General features: G+C 46.0%; 3 protein-coding genes across 26 annotated transcripts in view; 1 reads left to right on the top strand and 2 right to left on the bottom strand.

Moving 5' to 3' along the window:
- Nktr (natural killer cell triggering receptor) overlaps positions 1–6,530 on the bottom strand; it is a 38,302-nt gene extending 31,772 nt beyond the window's left edge. For 18 of the 19 annotated variants that reach the window (XR_015626323.1, XR_015626321.1, XR_015626320.1 and 15 more), the window contains exons 1-2: positions 6,438–6,530; positions 6,212–6,300 (exon numbers count right to left, since the gene is read on the bottom strand). Coding sequence is in view for 5 of the 19 variants with exons in the window: in XM_087560036.1 (XP_087416162.1) it covers positions 6,212–6,269 (58 nt within the window). In the remaining 14 variants the exon portion in view is untranslated. 19 annotated transcript variants of the gene reach the window in all.
- A 4,327-nt stretch (positions 6,531–10,857) lies between these two features.
- On the bottom strand, positions 10,858–13,478 carry Ss18l2 (SS18 like 2). The gene is given in 3 exon segments (NM_001398699.1): positions 10,858–11,218; positions 13,088–13,164; positions 13,332–13,478. Coding segments are annotated over 3 exon segments (234 nt in total). The 5' UTR covers positions 13,401–13,478; the 3' UTR covers positions 10,858–11,130.
- Positions 13,479–14,456: 978 nt separating this feature from the next.
- The window catches only part of Sec22c (SEC22 homolog C, vesicle trafficking protein), a 28,678-nt gene continuing 24,874 nt past the window's right edge, over positions 14,457–18,260 (top strand). For 3 of the 6 annotated variants that reach the window (XR_015626971.1, XM_087563749.1, XM_087563752.1), the window contains exon 1: positions 14,457–18,198. The gene's annotated coding sequence lies outside the window, so the exon portion shown is untranslated. The remainder of the gene's footprint in view (positions 18,199–18,260) is intronic. The other 3 variants (XM_087563758.1, XM_087563763.1, XM_087563761.1) reach the window with 3 other exon arrangements.

Below are 18,260 nucleotides of genomic sequence, written 5' to 3'. Positions count from 1 at the left end.
AAGACTCAGGTTCAGTTTCTAGCACCCACATGACTCGGCTCACAGTATTTCCAGTTCTAAGGGATCTTACGCCCTCTTCTGGCCTCCATAGGCATGACATACACACGTGGTACACAAACATACACACAAGCAAAACACCCATACACATACATTACAAATAAAAAACAAAGGAAATTGCCAGAAAATTTTTCCTAAAATATCCTAGAGCAGTGGTGGGTTGTGGATTATGACCCCTTTAGGGGTTGTATATCAGATATCTTGCAGCAGGACCTATAAATTACAGTTATGAAGTAGCAATTGGTACAATGTTATGGTTGGGGGGGTCACCATAACATAAGGAACTGTATTAAAGGGTTTCCTCGTTAGGAAGGTTGAGAAAGACTAGAGCAAGGGAGAGGACTCAACGGGCAAAACACTTAGACCACAAATATGAAGAACTAATTTTGAATCCCCCAAATCCATGTAAAATGCCAGATGCAAACTGGGGAGAGGGGAACACATGGCAACTAGCCTGACTATGTGATGAAATTCCAAACCAATGATGTCCCAAGGTTGTTCTAACCTCCACATACACACTATGTATGTGTAGAGCCACACATGAGTTCTCCTGCCATGTTGGACTGAGTGAGCACACACAGGAACACATGACCTAGGATAAACAAATTAACAAATCAGGTGTGCCTACTGCACTACAGACCATATTAAGCCATGCTCTACCACTGAAATAGATGTCTAGTCTTCCATTTTGAATGAAATATGAACAAACTTCATCAGAAAAGAACTATCATAATTTCTGCCTATAAATAAGTATAACTTAAGAATTAGTTCACTACACAGCAAATCCCATACGGAAATTGATCTTTACATGAACATGAAAATGTTAACCAAAATTAACCTCGTTAATGAGAGGTAGGCTGTTTTCAGGCACAAGCTTTGTCATGAAACATACCAATAGGAAAACAAAAGCAAAAAACCAAGGACAGGTAAGGAGGGAGGGTTTGGGCATGCAGCTCCAGTAGTAGCTAGCTTGTTAGCATGGCCTGGATTTGATTACCGGTATCAAAAGTAAAGATTAAAAAAAAAAAAGAATTAAGAACTAAACTTTATCTTCTCAAAATTTCTATAAACACATACACAAACCCCTAAAACAATAAAAAGTTCTTCATTAGCCTTCAGGACTAGCCCATCAGTCCCTGCCCTCTATACTTTTTGAGCTGTGGTCTCCATTAAGTTGCTCAGACTGGCCTTGAACTGGACCTTAAACCTACAATCTTCTAGACCAGGCCAAATTCTTAAGAAACTAAAAGTGGGGCTGTTGAGATGTCTCAGCAAGTCAGAGTGCTTGCTGTCAAACCTGATAGTCTCCAACTGACCTCCAGGCTCCACACAAAGAGAACCTACTCTCCTACTTATCTTCTGATCGCCACATGCATATAATCATACACATTAAACAAACAAAAAATCTTTTTCAAATCACTGCTAGGACAAGAGTGAATGAAAGTGCTACCCAATGGATTTATACTCAAGCACCACCAGCTTCCTTGGCTGACTGTGTTATAACAAACAATCGTCTGCCTAATTAAATTGTGCTCAGTTATTAATACATCTCACTAAATCCATGATACAAAGCCATACTTTGTTCTCAAAGTTATATTGTTTAGTAACTCTCTTCAACACATAAAGCTTCTACTTCATATTTAATCCATGAGCAGTAAGAGTGGACATCATACAAGTTTAGTAATAAGGCTGAGATGCAAGGGACATTTTTCCTGTTCTTCTAGTACAAATTTGACCCGACACATCTATCCTGAGTATGAGTCTAAAGTCTGAAGGGTAAATATGAAGGTAAGTAAACACTATTGTCTTTAGAACCACAGAAAGACCAATGTCTTGACGAAGGTCACAGGCAGCACATGTGTCTGGCATTACCCCTTAACTTCTTGATAAAAATTTCAAACGTGTTAGTTACACTGTAGAACATGTTAGTTACACTGTAGAAAACAGACATTTTAATTAGTATTTTGTGAATCTTAAACAGAAACATAAAACATCCCTTTTAATCATACCCTCATTTTTATCCATCTTGAAAAACTACCAAGGATTTATGATTTTTCTCTTGGGTCCACAACAAAACAGAAAATAAAAAACCTAAAGTAAGAAAATCCTTTAAAGAAATCATCCTGGGGTTGGGATTGAAGGTCAGCTGGTAGACTAGCATGCACAAGACCAGAGTAGGAGCAACTGCTGTGAGCTTTGATTCTTGTCCTTTCAGGTGTGCCAGTGCTAGGGCTGTACTGTAGGACTACGGCGACGACCTCACAACTGGCAGGATATTCCCAGATTCAGATTAGAAACTAAGTACTTCAAAGTAAAGAGTCATGATGTAAGTGCCCTTGTACAGAGTCAGAAAAAAATGATATATATTAAGAGAACACACTGACCTTGAGAAATTTAAGGCTAGCCTGGGAAAGTGAGACCTGATCCCACAACAAAATGAAAAGGCAACTCCAAACACAGAAATAATTATGTTTAATGTAGCTAAACATAAAAGACAGAAGTAGTCAAAAGAAAAAACAAAGTCATTTATTATCTAAAAGTAATTTATTTTAAAATTTGATTTAAGGCAGACCTGGTGGTGCACACCTTTGGTCTTAGTGCTCAAATGGCAGAAGATCTCTTTGAATTCAAGGCCAGCCTAGTCTACATACTGAGTTGCTAGACGGCCAGAATTAAAAAAGGGGGTGGGGTGGGGGGTGGTTGGGTAGGATAAAAAGTATCCCTATCCAAAAAGGTCCAGATCTTTCATTTTTGAGTGTCACATGATGCCACAAGTGAAAAAAATTCTACCTGATACAGTAGCAGTCACACCACCACCACCTACCACCCACTCACACAGAAACACCAGTATGAAATTACCCTCATGTCCTATGTACATCTTCCAAAACATCTTGTTTTATATATGCAAATATTTTCAAATTTTAAAGTAAAATATGAACTCTGAATTCTTTTTCATTTTGAGCATTATGGATCAAAACTGTCTAATCAGTACTCAGAAATCAGAACATTTCTAAATTCAAGAGTTACAATCTTAAGAGAAAAACTAGATATTTTGAGCTTGAAGAAAATGAGCATCAAAATTTATGGGATACATTTAAGCTTTATATATATATATGTATATATATATATATATATATATATATATATATATATATATATAATTAATCCTTTATATTAGAAAAGGAATCATGGGACTGGAGACCTGGCTTAGTGGTCAAGAGCACTAGCTGCTCTTCCAGAGATCCTGAGTTAAATTCCCATGGTGGCTCACAACCATCTGTAATGGGATCCAATGCCCTCTTCTTTTTTTTTTTTTTTTTTTGGTTCTTTTTTTTCGGAGCTGGGGACTGAACCCAGGGCCTTGCGCTTGCTAGGCAAGCGCTCTACCACTGAGCTAAATCCCCAACCCCCCAATGCCCTCTTCTAATGGTGTGCATGAAGAGAGCTATAGTGTACTTACATACATAAAATTTTCAAAAATTAAAAAATCAAAAAGAAAAGGAATCAAGTCAGCAACAATTAAAGCGTCTACTTTAAGAAATTAGAAAAGAGGGCCTGCAGAGATGGTTCAGTGGTTAGAGTAAGTTAAAGTGTTAGGGGACCTGAGTTTAATTCCAGCACTCACATGGTGGCTCACAACCATCTGTAACTTCTGTCCTAGGAGACCCCACTCTTTTACACATATATTCAAGCAAAACACTAATGTACCTAAAATTTAAATAAAAAATTAAAAAAGAAAAAATAAAACCAAAGCAAGCATTAGAAGATTAAAAAATCTGAAATTGATAAAAGTTGAGGACAGAAAGTCTATGACACTAAAATCTGGTTCTTAAAAAAATGGTAGATTAACAGTAGATTAAGAGAATAAAAAACGGGTCTGGAGAGATGGCTTAGCGGTTAAGAGCACTGACTGCTTTTCCAGAGGTCCTGAGTTTGGTTCCCAGCAACCACATGGTGGCTCACAACCATCTGAAATGGGATCTGGTGCCCTCTTCCGGTGTGTCTGAAGACAGCAACAGTGTGCTCATATACATTAAATAAATCTTAAAAAAGAGAGAGAGAAAATAAAAGACAACAGGCACCCACTGTCCGAATTGTCCAAGAACAGAGGAATTATGAGTGCTTGTGAGGAAAGCTCCAAGAAAACAGAGTCCTGTGACCTCAGTTTCTTCAAAAACATGTACTTGTTCTGGGAAGGTGCTTTCCTGACTCTCCCAGGTGTAGTGGGTAGGAGTTTACTTTCACTTATTCATTACAACTGGCTCTATCCATATGCCTCTCTGGAAAAAAAAAAGTTCTTGCCACATTAGGCTTGAGTTTAAATTGTCTGATGCTCTGAATAAATGCAGGAGACTTTAGACCACTTTATTTTTAGTCCCTGCTCTCCCAGATTCATGCCACCATTAAAGCAGTAAACTACATATTTTCAATCAGGAGTGAAAGATCAGCTATCACTACATACTATGAAAAAAACTCCTAGCACATAAGTCTGTCAAATTAAATACACCAGTTTCTTAAAAGCCACAAACCACCAAAAATAAAAATTATTTCCAATAGGAACAATTTTACTGGATTCATACAGGAAACCTGTTATACAATGTAAAGGTTTCCTCCCTTTTAAATCTGCATTTGCAGTCATTCAACATAAAACTGTTGTTCAACTTCTGAATTATAAAAACTAATTCAAAAGAAAATCTGTTTTGCATTTGAACTGATGGTAACTGAAAATACATACAATGTTACACTCAATTCTTATCAGTTCATCTTGATTTCTGCATCACTTCTGCTTATCAAAATAAATCTAAATCAGATACTTTTATCTGTGACAGTGAGAACTGAACTGGAGCCTTCAATGCCAGGCAAGCACTCTCCCACTGAACTATATTCCTGGCTGATTAGTAAAAATAAGCGGGGCAGTGGTGGCGCCCACCTTACTCCCAGCACTCAGATCTCTTTGAGTTCAAGGCCAGCCTGGTCTACACAGAAAAACTGTCTTAAAAAAACAAAACAAAAAGTTAAAAATAGGAGATGCCTGAAAAAAAATAGACATTAAGTAAAGATGCCATGTTAAATACTTTCTTTTCAAGACTTACATCTATCTGTGTTGCTGCGAATCAAAGCCAGGTCCTTGGTCACTTTAGGAAAATACTTCCCAGCTATTGTCCTATTACTTTCTGAGTATGCTCTCACATTAGGTTTGCAAAAATCCACGAAAAATCTCCAAAGTTAAGTTTTGTAAACGCCGAATAAACTGCAGCTCCAGTTCGGGTCCAAATGTTAAATGGGAAAAACAAAATGTTTAAGATCACTCCAATCCTTTGTTCAGAGCTGCCACCGTCCTCCTCTAGCGTGGGGCCAGACTTTTCCCTATTCCCTTCTCTCTACTCCATCCAGATCGGGATCTTCGATTTCCCTCAAAAAACACACGTACCGATTCGGAACCCAAGTCAACTGTTGGCTGCCGCCACCAACCACAGTTCCCACACGCATCTACTCAAACGTCATCCCCTCCGGACGGCCTTTTCTCACTGCCTGACTAACACAGCACTACTGGAGGGAATGCGTGTTTACCCCTTTACTTCCTGTCTCCTTCCCGCAGAACATAAACAGAAAAAGAGGCAGCCTTGTTTTAGCTACTGCTGCCCCTTCCAGGACTCAGGACTAGCTCTCCCGCGGATCTGCAACATAAGATGGGGGGCACTCAGCACACACCTCCCGTCGGTTTGCAACTCCGCACCCGCACCTATGTTCACCCTCGACACGCGCGTCTTTGCATGTGTGAGCACGGTACGTGTGCAGCTACGTCTCTGTACACAGAGGAATCGGACGCCCCGGGATTAGTGAATGGCTGCACTCGGGACTACCCAACACCAAACATCGCGGTTGCAGACCAGCGGCGCTGCAGTCCCCGGGGCCGCAGAACATGCACGAGCCCTCCTGTCCCCCAAGCCACGTCTCCGCGAGCCAGGACACTCTAGGGAAGGCTCCCGAGAGAGAGCGGAGGGCAGTTGGCCGGCTCGTGAACGCGGTGGCTCGGCAGCTCCGGTCCGCAGAGCCCGCCCCTCCCCTGCACCCCTCCCCCCAGGCTCCGGCCCGGGCCCCGCCGCGTTCACGTCCGCCCTCGCTCCGGCTCCAGCGGGCTCGCCCCACTCACCCGGCTCCCGGTTGATCTCGATGTCGAAGTGGCACTGCGGCCGGTCCTGGGCGCCCATCGCGAGCGCAGCAACGGGACGGCGGCGGGAGCTGAGGAGAGACAGGAGGACGCTGAGGGCGGGCGGGTGGCCGGGGCGGGGCCCGGGCCACCTGACAGGGGCGCGGCCCACAGGAGGACACCCGCCCGCCCCAGCCGCGGCCACCCGCGCTCCCGTCGAGCTCCTCACCTGGCCGTACAGCTCCGGAGAACGCCCTGCCGGCGCCGCCGGAGCCTAACGTCACCAACGGAACACCACCTCCTCCCCGTTAGGGCCAGCCGCGGAGCGCCACGCCAGAGCACGCGAGACTGGACACAAGTATCGCGAGAGTTCATCTGGTCTAGTGGGCGGCTCCGGTGCGGCAGCGGGCGCGAGGGCCCTCGTGCCCCGCCCCTCGGAATCAGCCGTCCAATCCCGAGTGCGCAGACGTGTGCGAGCTGTCAACCACGGCTCGCGTAGCATCGCGATATTTGAGGTTGCGTGGCCAGTGGGTGGACGCAAGGCAAAGCCGAGGTTTCCGGCCGACGTGGCCGGTGTCCTGTACCGTCTCACGGTAGATATGGTCACGCTGTTTGTCTCGACTTAAAAGAATCGAAAATCAGATGGAACCAGATGGATCCAGATGGACTTCACTTGCCCACCACGGTGAGACGAGACTGGCCGCCAGCTAGAGGCCAGTCTGGGTCACGGAGACTTTCTCAGAAATATAACGACATAGAAATCAAAGCAACTACAAAAACCCTGAAGCAAAACACAAACCATGGCGTTGCACACTTGTACTCCAGCGCTTGGTGGGCAAAGGCAGGAGGCTCAGAAGTTCAAGGTCAGCCTGAGCTACCTGAGGCCTGTCTGAAGAAAGCAAACCAGTTGGCTGGAGCAATGGTCCAGCTGTTAAGAGGCTGCTCCTGCAGAGGATCTGGCTTTAAAGCCCAACACAAGGGCCTCATGGTGGCTTACAACCATCTCCAGTTCCAGGGTTTCTATCGTATTCCTCTGACCTCCGTGAACATCAAGCATAAACATGGTGCACAGACGTACATGCAGGCAAAACACTCAGAGTAAAAATCTTAAAAAAGAAGTCTGTGAGCTATAACACACACCCTTTATTTAACCCCATCGCTCAAGAGGCAGAGGGAAGTGGATCTCTAGAGTTTTGTCAGTCTGGTCTACATAGTGCCTCCCTGGCCAGTCAGAGCTATGTAAACCTTGTCTCAAAACAAAACAAACAAACCAACAACAAAAGTACTCGACAAAGAGTGTGTTACTGTAGAAAATTATAATCCCAATCAGTGTTGAGGTTGGGTCTGTTGCTATATATTGTAATGCTACATACTATACCCAGAGGTCTAGACCAAGAGTGACTTAGCATGTTTACAAACTTTTGTTGTGCAAACCTTGTTAATTGGTTAAATAAAATTACAGCCAGTTATTAGAGGGATTACAGGGAGGTGGGTTTTGAGTTACTTGGTTGGAGGTGAGAAGAGTAAGTCAAGAAGAGAGAACTAGTGGAGGAGGAACAAGAGGAGAGAGGACGCCCCCATGAGGGGAGATGGAGGATGAGCACACAGCGAGGAAAAACTATATGTATCTGGGGTACACCACTGGGGAGGTAGCCAGGCCAGCAGTTAGAAGAGTAGGAGTTACCCTCCAATAATCGTCAAAGCCAAATAAAATAACCATTGTCTGAGTCCCATTTATTTATAAACTAGTCAGGGATAAGCTTAAATTGGTTCTACATGTTGTCTTTATGTTTAGAGAGATGGCTCAGCTGTTGAACGCTTACTGAAGTTGGGTATAGTGGCACACACCTTTAATCACAGCACCCAGCACTTAGTAGGCAAAGACAGGTAGATCTTGGTGAATCAAAGGCCAACCTAGTCTACATAGAGAGTACCAGGAAAGGCTATATAGAGGGACCCTATAGTGAGAATTTTGGTTTCTTTAAAAACCCAGTTATAATTGTGAGAATGTCTTTATCTAATCCCAGGCATGGAAGAAGCGGCTACTTCACAGCCGATGATTATGATTTGCCTAGTGCACAGGCAGGGGCGTGCTTTTGCCAGCCGTAGATAGTTTACATTCAGAATTCTGGGGACTCTTCCAAGGGTATGAATGCCAGAGCCCCAAGAGGGCCAGGGACGTTCTGGGAATGCTGCTGCTCCTGGAGTTTTGCCAAGTGTTCGTGAGCAAAGAGATGAGAAGAAACTGGGAGATAATCCTAACCATAAAGATTGGACTCACCTCAAGTAACTCAACATCCTTAGTCAGCAGGAAGTAGTCTAAAGAGGTCTGTGTCTCCTTTCCCCTTTCCTTCCTACCTAGCGTTGGGAAGTTCGAAGAGATCGGGGTGGAATAAGGGTTGGAAGGGAAATAGAGGTATAAAAACCCAAAAATGTAGCTCAAAAAAATAGCACCAACATAAAACTGTCTTTAAAATAAAAGTGCTTACTATTTTTTTTACCCACCCTTCGGAGCTGGGGACCGAACCCAGGGCCTTGCGCTTGCCAAGCGCTCTACCACTGAGCTAAATCCCCAACCCCTTTTATTTTTAAAAATCTTTTACCAATGGGGGAAAAAAAAGTTACTTCCTAGAGCTGAAAATTGTAGAAGTTATATGTTTGTTTTTTAAAAACTAGTTTTATTTTGGGGGATAAATGCATTGTTTCTACATGTATATATACATACGTATATATCCCTAAGCACAATCTGCTCAGTCTATTCAATGACCAATTGGCCTGTTCTTCCTCGGGGTAGACGATTTCTCTCACTCTCAGTACTCCTTAGTTGCCAGTAGTTCTTTGTATAGAGTTGAGGACTCCAGTTTGGCATTTCTGTTATCCATGTTAAGCAGTCAAGTTGGTGAGACTTATGGTGTTGTTTCTGACATTACAAGGAGACAAAAATCTCACAGCAAACTCCGATTCTCTGACTCTTACGATCTTTTTGTCTCCTCTAAAGGAAACACACCTTGAGCTTAGGTGTGGGAGTTGTTTCCTCAGTGAGGGGTAAGAACTACACTTAGCAGGACTAGCCGTGGCAAAGTGTCTTATTCTGGTGGTCAGTTGATCCGGCTTTTTGTTGTTGTTTCCTTCAGTCTTGTGCTTCTGCACTCAGAATTCCCCAGAGGCTGGGGATGTACCTCAGTGGTACAGACATGCTCTGGGTTCCATCTGCAACAGCAGAAAACGGAGGGAGACAAGAAGGGGAGGGAGATGGAAGAGACAGACAAGGGAAGGGGAGAGAAATGGATGTGTAGACTTCACATTCCCAAAAACTTTGTCTGTGTTCATCTGGGAATTTGAGTTTCTCCTTCTATGTTTAAATCCAGTCTTCATGTCTCAGGTGTGGTGGAACTCTTGGAGCCCCGCCTAGGCTTAAACAAATGCCCCTTTATCTAAGACTATCTTTTAAACCCATAAGTTGCTTGTATGACCACATGCAATTATCAGTGCCACCCTGCTTGTATAAAACTGTCAAGTTTGCATCATATCTTTACCAATCTAAAGCCATCTTTAAGCGCAGTTCAGTGGTATGAAGCACACTCACCTTGTGGCTGTAGCCATCACCAACTCGGAAAGTTTGTTATCTGGAAGAACACAGCTCCCTCAGTCTTTATACCCACTTTGCACATCCACACTTCTACTTCCTGTGTGTAGAATCACTGTGGCGGTCTACTCTGGCTGCCAACTCGACTGCATCTGGAACCTAAGTCTAAGCTGCTAGCACTCCTGTAAACTTTGCTGGATTACTTGAAAGCTGAAGACTAACCCTAAACTGAGCCACACTTATAAAAGGGCATGGAAGGAAACTTGGAGTTTTGCTCGCTGTACTCTACAGGCTTATTCATCTGGTCACTGAGTCATTACTGTCTTGGTTGGTATTCGATCCAACTTATCTGGGATTCCTACACAGACTGAAGACCAGCAGCTCTCCGGGAATCCCCCAGGCCTCAGGGCAAGATTGGGATCACCGAGACATCCAGCCTCAAGGCCTGAACAACTAACAGATCCTCAATCCTTTCAACAAAGAGAGTAAGCCAGCGTCTTCCAAGGGCCCTGCTTCAGTTGCAGCCCCCAGGTTCCTGCCCTGACTTCCCTGCATGATGGACTGTAATTAGGACATTTAAGCCCACACAGCTCTGTCCTCCACAAGCTGCTTTCATCATGGTGCTGTATCACAGCAATAGAAAGTGGACAGACACTTATGGAGTCTGTCCTTTATGCTGGCTGGTTTCACAGTGTGAAAGCAAAGTATCTTTAAATTGCATCCATGTTGTCTATCAAGCTTTCAAGCAGGAAGGAAACGAGAGTAATGGGGGCGAAGGCGACCAGATACATTATCTATACGTGTGAAAATGCCATTAAACCAATCACGTATATGCTAACAAAAACACTTTTCCTTTTTCTGGGGCTCCTGTGGCCCAGGTTGACCTTGACATCCTGCCTCCATCTCCCATCGCTGTACCCTTTGCTTGTGCCTCAAGCAGGGGTACTTGCTTCAACCTCTCTCCCTGACAAGGTTTCAACAGTTTATAACCTAGCAGAAGAGGTGACAGAAAGGAGAAAACAGGGCAGTGTGAACGTGGCATCAGTGGATGTGGGACACTGGGGAGAGGCGTGCATCATTTATTATTACACAGTATTAGATAATGAAGCAGTATTGTTGACAATGACACTGCCGTCACACATACCTCAGGTCCTCACAGTTCTACTGTGGGATCTGTTTTATCACTAAAATATTTACAGTAAGAATATGGTAGAGTTGGTAGCAAGTTTCATCACAGTCTAAAATGAATGGCACCTTTCGCCATGTACTAAGCAGCGCTCTATTTCACAGGAGATGGGTTCCATGCAGTCACTGCTCATCACAGCCCCCTGGAAGACTACTCCACTGCCTTTGTAAGACTGCTTGTGTTGGCGTCTGCGATGGTGGCCAAATAAATGAGATTTCTGTGTAACACATGCTGATACCTATGGGTGAAAAACAAAAGTCAGACGCTTGGTTTTCTTCACCGGGCAGGCTAAACCTACCCACTGAACTGGAATGGCTTTCCCAGTGACTGAATGACGCAGTCGTCAACCAAATGGTCTTACTATACAGCCCTAGCTGTCTTCAAACTCAAGAGATCCATCTGTCTCTGCCTCCCCAAGTATACCACCACACCTGGCTTTACCAACCTCGTTTAACTTAGAATCTTGGCCATTTCCACTCCCACATCTACCCTCTAGATCAAGCAACTATCCCTTTTTTGCCTGGACTACAACAGCGTTCTCCTCATCCCCATGATCTATACTACAGCCCCACTGTATTCTACAGACTGGAGTGATCACTGCAATTTAAATCAGGATCCTGCATTTAACTGCTCTATAGCCCTTAAAAGATGCCATCTCATTCCTACAAGACCTTTATAATGGGGTCTCCAGTTACTGCTGTGTCCTCATCTCCTGTGGCTTTCCCTTCGCCGAGATCTGAACATGGGGCCTCCTTGGTATGCCCAAGGATATCCAGCGCCTTTGTCCTGCCCTACTTATTTCTGGGGTTCAGGCTTCTCTCAATGTTACCTTGTGAAGAACACACTGCACCCCATCTTCTACTTACCCACCTGATTTCTGCAGTGCTGGAAACTGCACCCAGGACTTCCTGTACACGACAGGTATGCCCTGACTTTATTCCATTTAAAGCACATGTCTATTATATTTTTCCCCTCTGGTCTAGAGTCTAGAGTGTCAGCTCCACAGAGAGTGGGAATCTTTGGTGCTTCTTAGTCACCATGCATTGGCTCCTCATCTGCAGTTACCACTGCTCGGTGCGGTGGTGTATCTTAGTCCCTCATATAGGAGGCAGAGGCAGAGGCAGAGGCAGAGGCAGGGAAGGTCACAGCCAGCCTGGTCTACAAAGCAAGTCCAGGTAGCCAGAGCTACATGGGGAAACCTTTGTGTGTGTTGGGGGGAATAAAGGAAGACCCTTGTATGACCAAGGAGAGCACATGACATTTGCTGGCCATTCGGGAAGAGTCATCAGACTTGAGAAGTAGGACCTTCACAATGTGAGAAGACAGAATAGATTTGTAGGACCTCTGAATCTTTGCACAAGAGTCAGTATACCAAAGAGAATGTGCTGCAGGCGTTTTCTAAACACGGGAAAGTGTTTACTGTTAAATGTAAAAACGCAAACCTTGAATGCTGGAGTCAAACAAACACCTCAAAATGGCAATTCTACCATTCCATTAAGTGCTTAAAGAAGGGTTGTGGGTGAGTTTTAAAGAGGTAAAAAAGATAAGGAATTTTTAAAGCATTTAAGTAACAATAAATCATTCCATATAAGAAATGGGGCCTAGTTCTTGGACCAAATTTGGAAAAAGGTCTCAGATTCTGTTTCTTCCCATTCTGGTATCCAGTAAGAGAGCACATTAATTCTATCCTGAATTGAACTCTGGTTTAACATAGAAATCCCTTTGTTGATCGTGTGTATCTCCCACAGACCGATTTCTAGTTACCCAAATGGCCTGGCTTACTTTTGGGGGATGGACGTGAAATCCACGAATAAAGAGACCATGGCTCTTATGGAGCCTATCTGTAGGATGCTTTCCTGTCACCAGATGACAGTGCTTTCTAGGAAACCCTGACTAACTCAAGGATCTACCATAAACTGTAAATATGGTTTTGAGTAGTAAGTAAATAACCTTTAGAGGGCGAAGTAGTCATGCTACGTAATCTTAGCTGGCCATTCTCCGGCCGCAGCCTGCCCAGTGCTAGGATTAAAGGGATGCAGCACTACTCAATCCAAGTAGCCTCTTCCGCACCTCCCCAGGGCTGCCGCACGTCCCCAGTGGCACTTACTGGACGCACTCGTTCGCTCGACCCTTGTTCTGATACTCCACGATACAGCGGATCAGCTGGTCATTCTCCTCCAGGAGCTGAAAGATGGGCGAGGGGGAAGCGCAGGGAGCTCTCAGGTGAAGGTCCGGGGCAGGCGCCAAGTTGACCCTGCTCCCATTCCTTCCTCGGCCCACAGACTGTCCCCACCACGGTCCGGCCCCTGCAGGAAGCTCCTGCACCAGGTCTCCGGCTCGCGGTCGCTCACCCGCTGGATAGTCTCCTGGTTGACCTTGGCCTTGCCGCGTAACCAGTCAGGAGCGAAGATGACGGACATGCTGTAAAGAAGCTCGGAATCCCGAGCTGGGAGACCCCACGTCGCGCGCTGCTGACGCAAGCCTGCGCCTCTGAGTGTGGAAGGGTTAGAGCCTTGACGCTGATTGGATGAGCCACATAGTGGGGCGGGGCATCGCCTGTGATTGGACGCGCAAGCACTCTCTGGCTTGCTCTTGCGTAATCTATGACGCTTATCTGGGGGCAGGACTTTGCTGATGATTGATGGCCAAGGGCTGAAAGGTTTCTTGTACAGCCTGGTTCCCGGGTCCCTAACTCTTCTAGTTGCAGTACAGTGGGAACTGAGGAGCTCCTTACAGTCAGATCAAACCGGAATGCACTGATAATTAACTTTCCTCTTATCCTGGAAGATACATGAATGTGCCTAGATTCTTTCTGGGCAATAAAAATTAAAATAAAATAAAATATAAAGTGTATCCGGCAGGGGTTAGTAGTTAAGAACCTTCTTGCTTGCTTTTCCAGAGGACCAGAGTTTGATTTCCAACCCCCCAATTCGAGTGGCTCACAACCACCTGTAACTTATGCCCCGGGAGATCTAATGCCTTCTTCTGGCCTGCACGGGCACCGAAATACATGTGGCAAACACACCTATAATCATGAGTAAATGTTTGCTATGAAATCATATTGTTTGTTGCCACCCTAAAAAGTACTAGTATTTTCTCCATTTCACAGAACAGAAAAATAGATGCATTTCCCCGAATCCTATTGACCAACAATGACCATCAGACTCTGAGCCAGGGACTTCATTTTGGAGGGAAGATCTTGAGATCTCCCTAGAGTTTCGTTTCCCTGCCCTAGAACAGGTTTGCCCAACCCGATTTGGGTGTATAAAGCAGCAGCTTCCACGACATCCCAGGCATGAGGATCCAATGAGAGAAGTTGGGGTGGAACGTCTGTGTGGGGTTGGACTCAAGAGATTCTTGCTTCTCAAGTTTCCACATCAGTCCCTCCCCTACTGGAATCTCCCAGAGATTCTACAGAAGGCAGGGTGGGAAAAGCGGGGTCATCAAGAACAGGGCACAGACCTTGCTTAGTACCACTCTGCCCTCAGCAATTCCTATTTATAAGTGGAGGCCTGATTTTGGCAGGAGGTGGTGTCAAGGAGGGGCAGGTGCAGGGAGAGAGAAGTCTCAGCGTGAAGGTGTGGGCATCGTGGGGGTGAGAGGACTCAATCCTGAACTTTCTACAGGAGGCAGTGGGGACCGTGGATGGTCTCAGGCAGAAGACTGGTAAAGCCTGAAAGCTTTCTTGACAGTGATAAGATGAAAGGTGGGAAGGAAGGAGGCTGAGTGCGAAGAAGAAGAGTTAGGGGTGGCTACCAGTAAGCAACCCAGAGGAGATGGGTACTGTGAGAGAAGTGTGCACTTGAGGAAGGAGACCTGGTTGGCCTCAGTGACCGAGTTGGGAGGAAGATGCAGGGGGAAATGGGGATGGTGCATGGGAGTTCTGGGTTTGGTATGTGAGAGAGTCATAATGTCATTTGTGAAGGCAGGGAGCAGGTGTGGGGGGAGCTGGACTGAAGGCAACAGAAAAGTAGTCTGAGGTTATCCCGTGGAGTAATATTGAAGTTCATGGCTATTTGGGTCTGGAAGCATGAATGAAGTCTGGAGGGACAGAGTTGTGAGAAACATCACTTGGGAAAACCGATTAGAATCTTGTAGTGGAGAAGCCCGCCCAAGGTGAGCTTGGTGGTTTCCCTTATGCAGAGGAGAAGAAGCTGCAGAAGAGATGGGAGGAGAAAGAGACTAAACCTAGAAAATTGTGGGCGAAAAGAGAGAGTGACTTAGAAGTAGCCAGTGCTGAACAAAGTAAGACTAGGTCTTTGATGTCATTCATGTAGGCTGGGGCAGAGACAGCAAGCAAGGGTGCTTGGAAGAGTTAGAAAAGGGGAGGCACTGAGTATTCAAACGGTGACCAAGTTTCCCAGGAGGTTTGGCTGCATAGAAGATAAAGAAAGTGGAGGATGCTGGGAGAAGAGTTGCCAGCAGCTGACACCCATCACTTTTATGGTCACTTGTTCTTCAATGACAGGGGTGCCTGGGAGGGCAAATGGGGTCAAAGGGTGGGCAGTAACGGAGGGGCAGGAGGGAGATTTGGATTGGGTGTTGGGAAGCAGGGTAGAAAATTGATGGCACTTGGGTGTTGGGAAGGCTGGGCAGAAAGCTGACTGGACACCCGCTGGGTATATGAAGGACCTGGCTGAGGTTGGCATTGTGTGTAGTACAGACCTATGTGGCGGCAGCATTTACGGCCCAGGAGGACACTGGTGGTGGACTTGCAAGGGTGTCAGTGTGTCAGAAACACTGTGGTCGATGTGGTCACCCTGGGATTCCCAACCCATGAGAAATGAAGTGAAAATTTAAAAAGAACTACTGAACAGAACAAAGTAGAGGCAGGTTGGACTGTGTGGGAGGGAGGAGGCAAAGGAGCTGGAGGTGGGCAGGGATCAAATGTCTAAAGTTATAAATGACTAGACATGGAAGTCGTCTGTGGAGATGTGGAGATTGTGGGGTGGAGAGCTGAACAAGATTGCTTGGAACAGAAAGTGTCTGGAGGTGACAGTGGCCCTGAGTGGTCAGTGACTGGAGACGTGGGCTGGAATTTTAGGCATTACACCTTACCCACTTACCATTTCACTCTATGGTAGAGCCTGAGACTCAGCACGTGTACCGGACGGAAGGTGAAGGAACATTCTATCTAAGTCCCTCAAGTCTAGATATTAATACCCCAAGGCTGCATCACATTCCGAAGGAGCTTGTTCATTTACTTTGGTTTTAAGATGGTGTCTCAGAAAGGACAAATTTGTGCCTGCGATTCTCCAATCTGTATCTTTTGAGTACTGGGACTCCAGACGTGGTTGGGGTGCTGGGGACAGAAGTCAAGGCTTCATTCGTGCATGCTCTGAAAACATTCCCTCACGGGCGCCACATCCCAGTCCGGAGTTCTCTACTTTTGCTTTTTAAAACATTCTGTGTAGATGCATTTGTGTGGATCAATGTTTTTCCTGCACATGTGTATGTGCACTGCATGCCTGTCTGATGCTGGTGGATGTCAGCAGAGGGTGTCAAACCATCCTGGAGTTGCAAATGTTTGTGCATGCCACTGTGTGCATGTGGAGAGTCAAGCCCAGGTCCTCTGCAGGAGGAACAAGACGAACTAAATTCCTGAGCCAACTCTCTAGTCCCCCTGACTTTCTTTTCAGATTGGGTCTCTGTAGTCAAGCTGGCCTAGGATCCACTCTTTTGCCCAGGCTAGCCTCAGCTCCATGTCAGTGCTCCTCTGCCAGCCTCCTGAATACTGGTATGAATACTGACAGTGCAGGTGTGAGGCACTGCTCTGCTAAATCCAGAGTCTTATAGGCCTAGTCCCAAATATTCTCTATCCAGAGAGGGCACACAGTGGACAGTGTCAGTCTTCTCTATGTTTTTCTCCTTTGTGAACATTACAGACTAGCCTTGTTGAGGCTTGTTACAGACCAGCCTTGACTCAGTGTGGGAGGGGACTGTGGCATGACTTGAATACCAGGACCCAATGATGCCCAAAGGTTATCTTAGATGGTCACAAGTCTTCCTGTGTTCGTTTTGTAATTTGTCTGCGGTTACATAAGCCCTGTTTTCTTTTCCACCCACAAGAGAAATGCCATTTAGCAGTCTTCGCTCAGCTCAAGTCTCTCCATATAACCTGTCAATCCAGCTGCTACGTTGGCACCCATAGTCAGCTTCTCCATAGAAATGGAAAGAATAAGCTATCTCTGTCTACATGAGGAAGGTTTATTAGGAGAACGTGTTCATGTGGTGACAGAGGCTGAGAACCAGGGGAGCAAGTTCTGTGCTTCATTGAATTGCACTTGGCCTCAGAATCAGGAAAGCTGGGGCTAAGGATGTGGCTCAGTGGGTAATGCTCTTGTCTAGGAGGCAGGAAACCCTGGGGTTGAGCTGCAGCGCACAAGCTGGCTGTGGAAGCACACATTGGCAATCCCAGCACCCGGGAAATAGAGGCAGCAGGATCAACTGCTACATAGTGAATTCAAGGTCAGCTTAGGATACATAGACTCTGTCTCAAGGAGTAAAAATGAAGTATCCGTGAAGTTGATGGTGTAGTGTTAGAGAGAAGCTGAGGTCCTGAGAACCAGACTTCCAAGGAGAGCCTGGAGTTCTGACGTATGGAGAGGGTGACAGGGCTGATCCGGGGTTTTCTAGTTCAGGCATTCTATCAAAATCGATGCATCCTCAGCCCCACAGAGTACTGTGCACAAGTGAATGTCTCTGAAACACAAGAACTCTCTTTTGCCCAACAGCCTGAGACTTGGGGAACCTTCCCCTGACCCCGAACTCCAAGTCAAGTGTAAATTCTCTTTGGAACCCATGGTTCTGTGAAGCATGACTTCTGTTTAGACACCTTTCCTGCCTGGTTCCCTACCCCCTTCTCTTGATATGGTTTCTGTGTTCACACGTGCTGTGTACACAGTGAGCGGCACACAATGGTGCTCAGCATTTGTCAAAACAGTTAAGGGCCTAACTTTGCTACCCAATCTCCCTCCAGCCACGTAGAGAGGGTGTGTTGCTCGGAGATCGGACTTTGGCACCTCCTCCAGGCTGGCAGAAGGCTATATGCTCTTCGGATCTTCTATCTCGGGCCTCCTGCCCAACTGCATAGCCTGCAAGAACCCACGCCCAGGGAGTGTCACTCCAGTCAAGGGGCCTGGACGCCTCCGGAGAACAGCCCTGTCCGCTCCCGGGCAGGAATCGAGGGGACATCGGAGCCTCTACACACGGTTCGAGGTGAGTGAGACTCACACATGGGCCTCCACCCCTGAGGAGGAGACGCGGTCCGAGGGGAGCAA

This window comes from Rattus norvegicus, chromosome 8, assembly GCF_021556685.1.
Source record: "Rattus norvegicus strain SHRSP/BbbUtx chromosome 8, alternate assembly SHRSP_T2T, whole genome shotgun sequence".
NCBI lineage: Eukaryota > Metazoa > Chordata > Mammalia > Rodentia > Muridae > Rattus > Rattus norvegicus.
The sequence above is the reverse complement of the archived record's forward strand: the minus strand, read 5'-3'. Positions and strand labels throughout refer to the sequence as shown.